The 13,475-nt window shown below is 45.7% G+C and overlaps 1 protein-coding gene across 1 annotated transcript in view; it reads left to right on the forward strand.

Annotated features, from left to right (window-relative positions):
* Nucleotides 1-13,475, forward strand: part of FCGBP (Fc gamma binding protein) — a 98,049-nt gene that overhangs the window by 29,085 nt on the left and 55,489 nt on the right. Inside the window, exons 8-11 of the mRNA XM_063942205.1 lie at nucleotides 641-1,208; nucleotides 2,217-2,824; nucleotides 4,099-4,669; nucleotides 9,045-9,244. Of these exons, the coding sequence (XP_063798275.1) occupies nucleotides 641-1,208; nucleotides 2,217-2,824; nucleotides 4,099-4,669; nucleotides 9,045-9,244 (1,947 nt within the window). The remainder of the gene's footprint in view (nucleotides 1-640; nucleotides 1,209-2,216; nucleotides 2,825-4,098; nucleotides 4,670-9,044; nucleotides 9,245-13,475) is intronic.

Consider the following 13,475-nt stretch of genomic DNA (forward strand, 5'->3'; position numbering starts at 1 on the left):
GGGCAGCAGTGGTGGATCTTGCCACGGTGCGGCGCCCTCCGGAAGGCGGCGCCCCGGGCAAAAGTCCTGCTTGCCCGTGGCAAGATCCGCTACTGGTGGCAACATAGCATGTGCTTTCTCTGGGATCAATCTTGTCATGCCCCTTCCCTATCAGGATTGGGTTTAATGCCAATTCTCTCTCTGCCACAGGACACCAAAAAGTCTAGTTACGGTTCTGGTATGAACCAATGCGGTGTCTCACTGTATGCAGCTAGGACCACCATTTGCAGAGACATACTGTACTGTATGTTATATTTGCAATTACAGTGTGTGTAACAGATTCTTTTGCATTGGAATTAGCTGTTTCTTTCTTGTCTAGATAAATCCTCCTTCACTTACACCTATCCGGACCCATAAACTGATTTGAATGATCAGTCTGTTTAGCAATTATCGATTATTCATCACACATGTGTGGTATCATGTTAACAAATGTATCAGCAACCACAATCACAATTTCATAACTGATAAAGCTACTTTCATGATGGAGTCTTCAGAAGACATTATGTGGACCTGCTGACAGCGCCATGGTAGCACCAAATATCTCACTTTAGACTTAAGTTTGACAACTGCTGCCTAAAATGTGTTTCCTCTCTTTATCTAGGTGAACAACATGCTGATAAATCTGCCGTACAGATCACTCGATGGTCGAGTCTTTATCTTCCGCACCCCTTCCTTAGCTGTTGTCAGTGCTGACTTTGGCCTGAAAGTTGGATATGACTTCAACAGTGTTGCCAGAGTTGGCCTACCAGGAACATATGCACAAGCCGTCTGCGGGCTTTGTGGCAACTTTAATGGCAAGCCCGGTGACGATTTGACACCCAAAGGGGGGAAAAGTGTCACCGATGTTGCTACATTTGTCAAGAGTTGGAAGGTGGGAGAAGTGCATAAGTGCAAAGATGACAGTGGTCCAGTTTGTGCTACACTATCGTCTGATCTAAAAAAACAAAGGGATGGAGCCATTGATTGTGGCATCTTAGTCAGCCGCCAGGGGCCGTTCCGTGACTGCCACAGTCTTGTAGATCCAGAACCTTACTTCGAGGACTGCGTCTTTGATTATTGCATTCTCCAGAAGCGTCAGACAGTTTTCTGCTCAGACATATATTCTTATGTCATGGCATGCCAAGCTGCCGGAGGAAAGGTCTACCCATGGCGTAGTCAAAAATTCTGCCGTAAGTCACTTTTTGAACATGGGGCGAGATTCTCTTGGACAGTCATCGCCAATCCTCAAGGAACCCAACAGTGCATGTTTTCCATATCTCCTTGTTGGAGCACATTTGTATTCATTTAAAAAGATCCACAGGCGGAGGTAATTATTTCACTTGTGATCCTGTGAAGAGAGCCAGGAATCATGCACTGCTAGGGTTCCCTGAGGACTGGAGTTGGTAATCACTGCTTTAAAAGCATTACTGGCTTTGTGTTCATGGCCCAAGAGATAAAGTGGAGACGGATTTAGGGGGACATTTACTAAGCAGTGATAAATAGATTGTAAGCTTGCGAGCAGGGCCTTCCTACCTCTATGACTGTTATCACCCAGTTTGTTATTGTTATTTCAAATTGTAAAGCGCAACGGAATTTGCTGCGCTATATAAGAAACTGTTAATAAATAAATAAATAGAAGTGAGCCAGTGGAGAAGTTGCCCATGGCAACAAATCAGCACTGACGTGACATCTATAATTTTCATACTGCAAAATGATACAGTGCTGCTGATTGGTTGATGGGGCAACATCTCCATGGCTCACTTCTCCGCTCTTATCACTGCTTAGTAAATGTCCCCCAAAGAGTGACAAAGTAACAGCCAATCATGTCGCAGGCTGTGTTTGAAAAATGACAATTAGGAAGCTAATTGGCTGTTCATTTATCACTCTTTCTCTTTCTCAAATGTATCTCTTGTTAATACATTTGGGCTCATGTTCTAAGTTTAAACTTTTTATTAATCCTTTACAACTTCAAGTTCTTTTCATTTAGCTTTTCAGTCTTGAAGGAGTCTGGAGACGTTATTGAATTTGCAGGTTAAAACCTTACAATAGTTTAACCATAGAGAGACAGATAGATAGATAGATAGATAGATAGATAGATAGATAGATAGATAGATAGATAGATAGATAGATAGATAGATAGATAGATAGATAGATATTTTAATGGATTCTTAAATAAAAAAATCTTTATTATCTTCCAGCATTATCCTGCCCTGATCATAGCAGCTACGACATCTGTGCTGACCCCTGTCCTACAACCTGCAATGGTCTCTCCTCCCCAGAAGGCTGTGATGGGAATTGTATGGAAGGTTGCGTGTGCAATGATGGATTCATGTGGAGTGGAGAAGATTGTGTCCCAATCTCAAGGTGCGGCTGCACCTACAACGATGTCTATTACTCTGTTGGTCAGAGCACGTACGCCGGAGACAGGTGTTCCCAGAGATGCAACTGCACTGAGGGGGGATTTATGGAGTGTGCAGCATCATCTTGTTCCTCCAACGAGGAGTGCCGCGTGGAGAAGGGGGTGCTTGGCTGCCATCCGTTAGGCTCAGCCACTTGCACAGCTGCCGGGCATTCTCATTATCGGACATTCGACAGCCGAGCTTACGACTTCCGTGGGTCCTGCTCCTATGTGCTTGCTGAAAGTTGCAAGGCCAATGGCGCTCAGAGTGGCGGAGATTTCAATGAGTTCAAGGTGACGGTCAAACACGAGAAGCTTGGTTCCGGCGCTGGAGTGATCGAGAGTGTAACAGTAGAAGTATTCAAACTAAACCTGACTCTCTCCAGCAAGCAAAGAGGTGTTATCCAGGTGATTATGATTTCAGGTCCAAATTACAGGTGTTTTTAATTTTAAACCTGTCTTTTATTAAAACAATCCAACTACTCATAGGCAAACTCGGGACGGGGAAAGGGGTTTCTGGTGGGCAGGAAACACCCCCCCCCCTCCTATTTATCAGGGACACATATGATAACAGCAATAGCATATAATATGATTACTTGTGCTGCCGCCGCAACATGTAGTTTAAGGGACAGAGCAGAACTGCTGCACGTGCCCAGTGGTAGCAGCTTCTTCTGTGTGTGAGGATCTGAGCGCTCAATCAGTGCTCTGGACCAGAGAGTAGCTGCCAGGAAGAAGAGACAGGAGCCTTACCTTACAGGAGAATGTGTGCTTAGGTAGTGCTGTACTGGTTCTATTATGTCTGTGCATTCATTTATTTATATTTGATGTTTTAACTTTTACTGACCACTTATGTTATTTATATTAGTTAAATATGTTTGATTTAGTTTATACTATTGACCATTCATAGTGTTAAATATCAATACTGTTTTACATACACTAGTGTTTAAAAAGACTAATGTGCACATGTATGTTCCAGGGTCGCTACTAGTGTCATTTACTGCCCCCTCAAACTCCCGCACTTGCTCCAAAATTCCGCAGATTGGAGATTGTGGCTTGCATTTGGAACCCCCCCCCCTAGAATTCCTGTACTGTTACAAGCATAGAAAAAGAAAAAGAAAGTTCCCACTAAAGAATACTGGGGCAGAAATCCCGACCGTCGGTATCCGGAATGACTATTGCCGGCCAGACAGAGAAATAAGATCCGGGGTGTGAGGTTAGGTTTAGGCTGCAGGGAGGATGCCATGGTCGGTATTCTGACCGCCGGCATTCCGAACGCTAGTATATTAGCCACAACCCAATAGGAATATGGCTAGAATAATGTATCGTTGTAAGAGGGAGGACATTCTACAGAGTTGGTGCAACTTAGAAACAGTCCTGTAACCTCAATGGCAGCAGGTATCCTGGGTAGAGCACAGGGGTCAATTTAGAAGTCATTTTGTGATAAGTGAAGCGTTATATTTTGGTGTAGTGTTGTTCATGGTCTTGCATGTACTGTAGATAGAAGCTCTTTATATTGGATTTGGTAAAAATGGGCATATAACATAAATATGTATGTGTACTTTGTGATTGGCTGTTACTGGTTTCTAAAAATGTGCTATTTTTGCCATTTTATTTCTTTTTTTTTTGTCTTCAGTTTTTTTTAATTGCCATTTTTTTAAATTTGTGGTTGTTTTTTTTTTCAGGTCAATGGGGCGGCCTTCAGATTTCCAAGCACTTTATTGGCTGGTCAAGTACGAGCTGAGTGTTACGGTCTAGGCAAGCTAATTAAGACTTCTTTCGGCCTATTGGTGACCTTTGACCTCCAGAACCAAGTCAGGGTCACTGTTCCGAGCAACTACAGGAATCACATGTGTGGTCTTTGTGGTAACTACAATGGGAACGCTGCAGACGATGTAGGGGCAACACCTAATGAGATTCATGAGTTTGGAACTAAGTGGAAAGTTCCCGGAGTTCAAGGACAGGGGTGTGATGGGTGTGGTGGCACGGGTAACCCCTGTCCTTCCTGCCAGGGGGCAAAGGAGAAAATATTTTCACAAAAGCATTACTGCGGCATTATTAGTGACCCCTCTGGTCCATTCGCAAAATGCCACGCCCTTGTCAGCCCCACTTCCTTCCTGAATGACTGCGTCTCCGACTTGTGCCAGACCAATGGCGAGGACAGCATGACGCTGTGCAGCAGTATCGCGGTCTACGTCGCCGCCTGCAACCAAGCCGGGATGAAAGACATAACGTGGAGGACCGATACGCTCTGTCGTAAGTACATGATGGAATCCAGAGATTGCAAAACTTTATATAACCACTAAACTGACCATTTTTTCCACCCAAAACAAAAACTGTCAAAAATTGACTTTTTTTTTTACATTTATTAAATAAAGTTTAAAATGTATTTTTAAAATATATTTAAATATTTTATTTAAAAAATACATACTTAAGCATACTTACTTTTGCACCCCACCCCCCATGTCTATAGGCCCCTATTGTAAAATACATCCCTCCCCCAAGTACATAACTCCCCTCAGTGCAAAATAATTCCCAGCATTATCACCCCTACTGGTAGTACATCCCAACTTCACTCCCAGTGTCAAAGGCCCTTATTATTTAGTAAACCCCCTTCCCCATGTGTCACTATATATATATATATATATATATATATATATATAGTCATTTTATTTTTTATATAGTCATCAAACTGTGGGGCATCATACACCCCCACACCCCCAACAGATAACCCCCACCCCCTGTTGTAGCCCCTCCCCTCACATCTTTGCAGAGTGCAGCGGAGTGTGGGTGACATCAGTCCCCACTGCTGCAACTGATCTCTGCACACACAGAGATCAGCACGTTTAGTTCCGGCACATGCACCCCGTAATGCCGCTCCTAAGGAATTCTGGGGCACAATTTCGGGAGTGATGTCACTTCCAGGGGGCCGCTGCAGCAGGAAGATGTCCATTCTGCACTTTTGCAGAATGGATTTTCACCATTACAGAGGGGGACATAGCGGGGCAGCACTGTTGCATGTGACACGAGCAGGCTAGGTAACGCAATCCTTACTGCGATTATGCCAGGCATGTGGTTAAGAAAAGTATTTAGAAAGTAAAGGTTGAAAGACAAAAATATACGTCTTCATATTACAGTAGACACTGTAGGCTGGCCATAATATCCCCTGAATCCGGGACACCTATGACCTACACTGGTTTTGTGGCTGATTAAAACCAGGTGAAATTCAGGCTTGAAATTAAGCAGCCACGGATGATAGGGATATTATGGTAAGTCTTATAATAGATGAGGATTTACTGCCACAGTTGCTTTTTCCTGTCTATGGGGGTCATTCCGAGTTGATCGCTCGCAAGCTACTTTTTGCAGCGCCACGATCAGAGAGTCAGCTCCTATAGGTGAGTGTATTTTCGCTTTGCAAGTGTGCGAACACCTGTGCAGCCGAGCTCTGCAAAAACATTTTGTGCAGTTTGGTCCCGGAATTGACGTCAGACACCCACCCTGCAAACGCTTGGACACGCCTGCGTTTTCCCAAACACTCCCAGAAAATGGTCAGTTGCCACCCACAAACGCCCTCTTCCTAAATCCGCGGTTCAGCAACGATCCGCTTTGTACCCATACGCATGAGCAGTAGTGACCTGATCGATGCCCTGCAATCAGGTCGGAATGACACCCTATTTTGCTTGTCTGTGTTTGTTTTTGTTTTTTTCATTAGCAAGAGGAGGTTTTCTCCTTAAGAAAAAAACCCAAAACATTACACATACTGCAGAAAGTAGATACAGCCGCTAATCAGATCTTGCAGAAGCCTGGAGCAATGTAGTTAGATTAACAAGGAGCAATGTAGTTAGATTAACAAGAGACAATAGAATAATTAGATTTATTATAGGATTAGTTGCTCAGGGTGACTGGACCATTTTATATAGGTTTAGCTAATAAAACTCATTACAGCAAAGTTGAAATATTTATTAAGAGAACACATATTAAGATTTAGGGGTATATTCAACTGAAGTCGGATCCATTCCAACATTCATTTGTCGTAATGGATCCGACCTGGGCTATTCAATGGACATCTCAATTCAACTTTTAAAAAATTGAGATGCGGGAGGGGAGACGGGGGAGAGCCGTGGGCAGACGGGGGAGAGCAGCGCTACAGCAGCGGCTCTCCCCCCCCCCCCCCAGTTCTTCCTCTCTCACAGCCACCGCTCCATCTTTTCAAATATTATGGCAGACCGTTCCACTTTTTCCACATTACAGCAGACAGTGTCCCCCTTTTTACACATTATGGCAGACAGCATCCCCCTTTTTACACATTACGGCAGACAGCGCCCCCTTTTTTACACATTACTGCAGACAGCATCCTCTTTTTTACACATTACGGCAGACAGCGCCCCCTTTTTTACACATTACAGCAGACAGTGTCCCCTTTTTACACATTACGGCAGACAGCATCCCCCTTTTTACACATTACGTCAGACAGTGTCCCCCTTTTTACACATTACGGCAGACAGCGCCCCCATTTTTACACATTACGGCACAGAGAGTCCCCTTTTTACACATTACAGCAGACAGCGTTCCATTTTACACATTACAGCAGACAATCGCCCTTTTTACACATTATGGCAGACAGCGCCTCCTTTTTACACATTACGGCAGACAGCCTCCCAATTTAACACATTACGGCAGACAGTTCCCCTTTTTACACGTTACGGTAGACAATGTCCCCTTTTTACACATTACGGCAGACTGCGTCCCCTTTTTACACATTACGGCAGACAGCGTCCCCTTTTTTACACATTACGGCAGACAGCGTCCCCCTTTAACACATTAGGTGGACAGACAGACAGACGAATAGAATAGATGATACTTACCATTTCTCTGTTGGCTCAGGCAGTCAGGCTCCTGGTACTGGCAACTCCAGGGGCAGGGGAGAAGGAGGAGGAGGAAGCCCCAGAAGCGCAGTGTAGCTGGTGGCGGCGTCGCTGCAGCTATCCCTCTCCTTCTGCATTGGCTGGCAGAGCATTGGAAGTGCATCCCAGCATTCACAGCAGTGGCGGCCAGCCAATGCGGAAGGAGAGGGACAGCTGCAGCGGTGCCGCCACCAATTACATAGCGCTGCTGTGGCACTCTCGCTCCTCCTCCTTCTCCGCTGCTCCCTCTCCTCCTCCAGCACAGGCGGCTTGTAATGAGTCAATTTGACTCATTACAAGCCGCTGACTTTAGAGAATGGGGGCCGTTGCACCCTAGTGCGACTGCGCTGTGTGCCAGGCACACCTGGCACACGCGTAGGTACGGCACTGCAGGGCTTCATTTGTAGGTCTTAGTAGGATGGAGCCATTTGCTGGTGCTATAAATATTACTGAATGACTATTAAACAGGCAAATGTTGGCCTACAGTACGTGCAGGGCGCAGTAAGCCAAAGTGGATTTATTGCACCATCTTCCAAAGACTCTATTGACTTCACCTTTCCAACAGTATTACGTCTGCAGACAATCAATATGCAGCTGAGTTAAAATTATAAAGGGGGAGTTTTATCAAGCCTTGGAGAGAGATAAAGTGGAGAAATTGGCCAAGATAACCAATCACCTTCTAATACATAAGTAATAACTAGGATCAGTGGCGTAAGTTCATCACAATTGCCCGGAGGCAAGATAAATATTGGTGCCCCCCTATTTCCTATATTAAGATAAATATATGTATGTATGTGTGTGTACTTGCGTGTGTGTGCGTGCGTGTGTGTGCGTGTGTATGGATGTATTTGGAGTGCTCTGAAAAAAATGTATATACTGTATTTCTACATTTAATTGTCTTTTATTTTAAATCACACATTTCTTAGCCGTCATACACAGGATTAGAACCAATGACCTGTTACACTGACAGCAGACACTTTACTGATGGAGCTATTTGCTCCTGTACAGGAAGCATGAGGATTCTAACTATACTATAAGTTATGTGTAATTGTCAGAGAAGTAACTTCATATAGTTAGAATTCTCATACTTCCTATAGAAGAGCAAACAGCTTCATCGGTAAGGTGCCGCATCCAGTGTAATAGGTTGTGGTTTCTAATCCTGAGTATGACACTTGTAAAATGTGTATCTGCAGTATAATAAAAAGGGTGTGATTTGTAAGGTGAGGAAGTCGGCCACTGAAAAGACAGCAACAGCTATCAACGAGCTTAATTCAATGGTGTCACAGAATGGGAGGAGAGGTGCCCCCCTTTAGAGCAGGAGCCCGGCGGCAGATGACTCCGTTGCCTCCCAGAGTTCTGCCTCTGACTAGGATATATTTATTTGCTGTTGAGGACGACAGTATTATTATGCATGTACACAGTGGCGGTTCTTGCGCACCGCACAGCAAAGGTCCTCTCCACGAAGGGAACTAGACGCATAGCGTCTAGTTTCTCTTCGTGGAGAGGACCTTTTGCTGTGCGGTGCGCGATGACGTCATCGCGCACCGCTCAGCATTCAAGCGGCGCTTTCAATGTACAGGGGGCGTGACTCACCACGCCCCCCTGTATTAGGCCACGCCCCTTCCCTGCCCGGGGCGCTCTGCGCCCTTGAACCGGCCCTGCATGTACAGTCCTTGTTGTGTGTTGTTTATCTCTACGTAACAGTGTCTCACTTTTTCTACCTGCAGCCATGATGTGTTGGCCGCACAGTCACTATGTTCCCTGCGCAGACATGTGTTCCACCAGCTGCGCCTCCATCGCGGACACATACGAGTGCTCTGACCTCTGCGATGAAGGCTGTGAGTGTGATGAGGGTTACGTCTTTGATGGAGAAGATTGTATACCATTAAGCCAGTGTGGATGCTTTGACAATGGACGCTACTACCAGGTATGGCACAATAAGCATTGGATTTTGTATAATAAGGAAATATTTTCGTGGTATCTAGAGTAACTGTCTGTAATATCCTGGACATCAGTTTTGGATAATCATAGTTACAACTAAAGTGCACATTATTGGCCGGTAAGCTTTCAGGCATAGGTGAAAGGATTGTGCATTATGGGGTCATTTCCGACCTGATCGCTCGCTGCAGGTTAACGCAGCGCAGCGATCGGGTCGGAACTGCGCATGCGCCGGACGGCTGAAGGCCGTCATTCCTTAGCGATCGCCTCTGCCTGATTGACAGGCAGAGGCGGACGCTGGTTGGGAGGGGGTGTCACGGCGGTGTTTGGCCGCTGTTATGGGGGCGCGGTGGACCGCGTGGGGTGGCGGGCCGCAGCGGCTGCGTAAAGTCACACGCCGCCGCTGCGACCAGGGGCAGCGACGATCAACTCCCGGCCAGCCGTAGGAGCTGCACTGGCCGGGAGTTACTCCACAAGTACAAAAGCATGGCCGCTGTGTGATGCTTTTGTACTTGTGCAGGGGGGGGGCGGCCAGACATGCGAGGTGGGCTAGCCCTGTGCTGGGCGTCCCCCGGATGTCTGGGAACATGATCGTAGCTGTGCTAAATTTAGCACAGCTACGATCAACTGGGAATGACCCCCATACTCACAGTACCAGTGAGTCCCTTAAAAAATAGTGGGGTATACGCAAAGTACCCCTAGCATAAGCCACCAACAAACATAACGGTACTTTCCAGCACGCCCGTAAATTAAATAAATGGCTATTACCATAATAAAATTCTACAAACTCTTTCTTCTATTCATTTTGCAGATATGGATAATTATCAAAATATTCAGTAAAAAAATAAATAAAATATATATATATATATATATATATATATATATATATAAATACTGTACAGATAATCTGATAAAGTATATATCATAATAAATCTTAATCTATGCAGTTGCCTAATACCGTTATGCAATGTATAGACAGTTATTTGTTTAGAAGTTGCATAGATTGAGATTTATTATGATTTATATATCAGATGATCTATATGGTCTTTTTAGATTTTTTCTTATAATTTAACTAAATATTTTGATAATTATCTACAAAACTCATAAAATATAAAGACATTTTTTTACAATTTTCTTACATTCTTGGGGCAGTATTCTAATCTTGCAGCTCACCTCCCGCCCCCATCGCGCTCGCCGGCAGTATTCAAATGTTATTGCCGATGGGCGCAATATCAGCATTTCAGCTCGCCACCCCCAGGGGTGGTGAGCTGTAATGCTTGAAAAGTGTCCCATTTGGATGCCCAAACGGGACTTTTCACGATCGCGCCCATGTCTTTAGTCGGGTTTTGCTGCTTAACGCGATCAGCGCAATAACAGGGGGCCATAGAATATCGCCCCACGATCTCCCGTCACTTTAGACGGGAGATCAGGGGCAATAAAAGATTTGAATCCCCCCTTAATAGCTATTTATTCAGTTTACGGATGTGCCGGAAAATACTGCTTCTTTTGGTATGGATCAAAGGAATATTTCATTTGGAAGTGGGACTGAACCAATGTGTAAAATGTATTATCCAGATAGACAGATAGATAGATTCTATAGGTTCATTATCTGGCATCATAGATATTATAGGTGCACTTGCGCTGAAAAGTCCAGTAAACTGCCCGATATTTGCTGCAATACTGCTTCTTCAGAAGGGATGGCCCAGGGTCTGCTTACATGTAAAGCGCTGGTTGCACCAGTGTACTCTCTGTACATATGTATATTGGGGACGGCCCATTGTTGGAATCATTTTGTGCCGAACGCACAGAAGTGAAATCTGCACACACAATGTTGTACTTTGCATTAGTGGCCTCTGATGCATACATCCCAAGGGGATCAGTACGTAATCCCGCTGGACGGGATCCCGGCGGTCGAAATACCGACGCCGGAATACCGACCACACAATCCCGAAAGGGGTGGCGAGCGGAACGCAGCCCCTTGCGGGCTCGCTTCGCTCGCCACGCTGCGGGCACACTATTATATTCTCCCTCTATGGGTGTCGTGGACACTAGAGATGAGCGCCTGAAATTTTTCGGGTTTTGTGTTTTGGTTTTGGGTTCGGTTCCGCGGCCGTGTTTTGGGTTCGAACGCGTTTTGGCAAAACCTCACCGAATTTTTTTTGTCGGATTCGGGTGTGTTTTGGATTCGGGTGTTTTTTTCAAAAAACACTAAAAAACAGCTTAAATCATAGAATTTGGGGGTCATTTTGATCCCAAAGTATTATTAACCTCAAAAACCATAATTTACACTCATTTTCAGTCTATTCTGAATACCTCACACCTCACAATATTATTTTTAGTCCTAAACTTTGCACCGAGGTCGCTGTGTGAGTAAGATAAGCGACCCTAGTGGCCGACACAAACACCGGGCCCATCTAGGAGTGGCACTGCAGTGTCACGCAGGATGGCCCTTCCAAAAAACCCTCCCCAAACAGCACATGACGCAAAGAAAAAAAGAGGCGCAATGAGGTAGCTGTGTGAGTAAGATTAGCGACCCTAGTGGCCGACACAAACACCGGGCCCATCTAGGAGTGGCACTGCAGTGTCACGCAGGATGTCCCTTCCAAAAAACCCTCCCCAAACAGCACATGACGCAAAGAAAAAAAGAGGCGCAATGAGGTAGCTGACTGTGTGAGTAAGATTAGTGACCCTAGTGGCCGACACAAACACCGGGCCCATTTAGGAGTGGCACTGCAGTGTCACGCAGGATGTCCCTTCCAAAAAACCCTCCCCAATCAGCACATGATGCAAAGAAAAAGAAAAGAAAAAAGAGGTGCAAGATGGAATTGTCCTTGGGCCCTCCCACCCACCCTTATGTTGTATAAACAAAACAGGACATGCACACTTTAACCAACCCATCATTTCAGTGACAGGGTCTGCCACACGACTGTGACTGATATGACGGGTTGGTTTGGACCCCCCCCAAAAAAGAAGCAATTAATCTCTCCTTGCACAAACTGGCTCTACAGAGGCAAGATGTCCACCTCATCATCACCCTCCGATATATCACCGTGTACATCCCCCTCCTCACAGATTATCAATTCGTCCCCACTGGAATCCACCATCTCAGCTCCCTGTGTACTTTGTGGAGGCAATTGCTGCTGGTCAATGTCTCCGCGGAGGAATTGATTATAATTCATTTTAATGAACATCATCTTCTCCACATTTTCTGGATGTAACCTCGTACGCCGATTGCTGACAAGGTGAGCGGCGGCACTAAACACTCTTTCGGAGTACACACTTGTGGGAGGGCAACTTAGGTAGAATAAAGCCAGTTTGTGCAAGGGCCTCCAAATTGCCTCTTTTTCCTGCCAGTATAAGTACGGACTGTGTGACGTGCCTACTTGGATGCGGTCACTCATATAATCCTCCACCATTCTATCAATGTTGAGAGAATCATATGCAGTGACAGTAGACGACATGTCCGTAATCGTTGTCAGGTCTTTCAGTCCGGACCAGATGTCAGCATCAGCAGTCGCTCCAGACTGCCCTGCATCACCGCCAGCGGGTGGGCTCGGAATTCTGAGCCTTTTCCTCGCACCCCCAGTTGCGGGAGAATGTGAAGGAGGAGATGTTGACAGGTCGCGTTCCGCTTGACTAGACAATTTTGTCACCAGCAGGTCTATCAACCCCAGCAGACTTGTGTCTGCCGGAAAGAGAGATCCAAGGTAGGCTTTAAATCTAGGATCGAGCACGGTGGCCAAAATGTAGTGCTCTGATTTCAACAGATTGACCACCCGTGAATCCTTGTTAAGCGAATTAAGGGCTCCATCCACAAGTCCCACATGCCTAGCGGAATCGCTCCGTGTTAGCTCCTCCTTCAATGTCTCCAGCTTCTTCTGCAAAAGCCTGATGAGGGGAATGACCTGACTCAGGCTGGCAGTGTCTGAACTGACTTCACGTGTGGCAAGTTCAAAGGGCATCAGAACCTTGCACAACGTTGAAATCATTCTCCACTGCGCCTGAGACAGGTGCATTCCACCTACTATATCGTGCTCAATTGTATAGGCTTGAATGGCCTTTTGCTGCTCCTCCAACCTCTGAAGCATATAGAGGGTTGAATTCCACCTCGTTACCACTTCTTGCTTCAGATGATGGCAGGGCAGGTTCAGTAGTTTTTGGTGGTGCTCCAGTCTTCTGTACGTGGTGCCTGTACGCCGAAAGTGTCCCGCAATTCTTCT

Source organism: Pseudophryne corroboree, chromosome 10, assembly GCF_028390025.1.
Source record: "Pseudophryne corroboree isolate aPseCor3 chromosome 10, aPseCor3.hap2, whole genome shotgun sequence".
In the NCBI taxonomy this organism is placed as follows: domain Eukaryota; kingdom Metazoa; phylum Chordata; class Amphibia; order Anura; family Myobatrachidae; genus Pseudophryne; species Pseudophryne corroboree.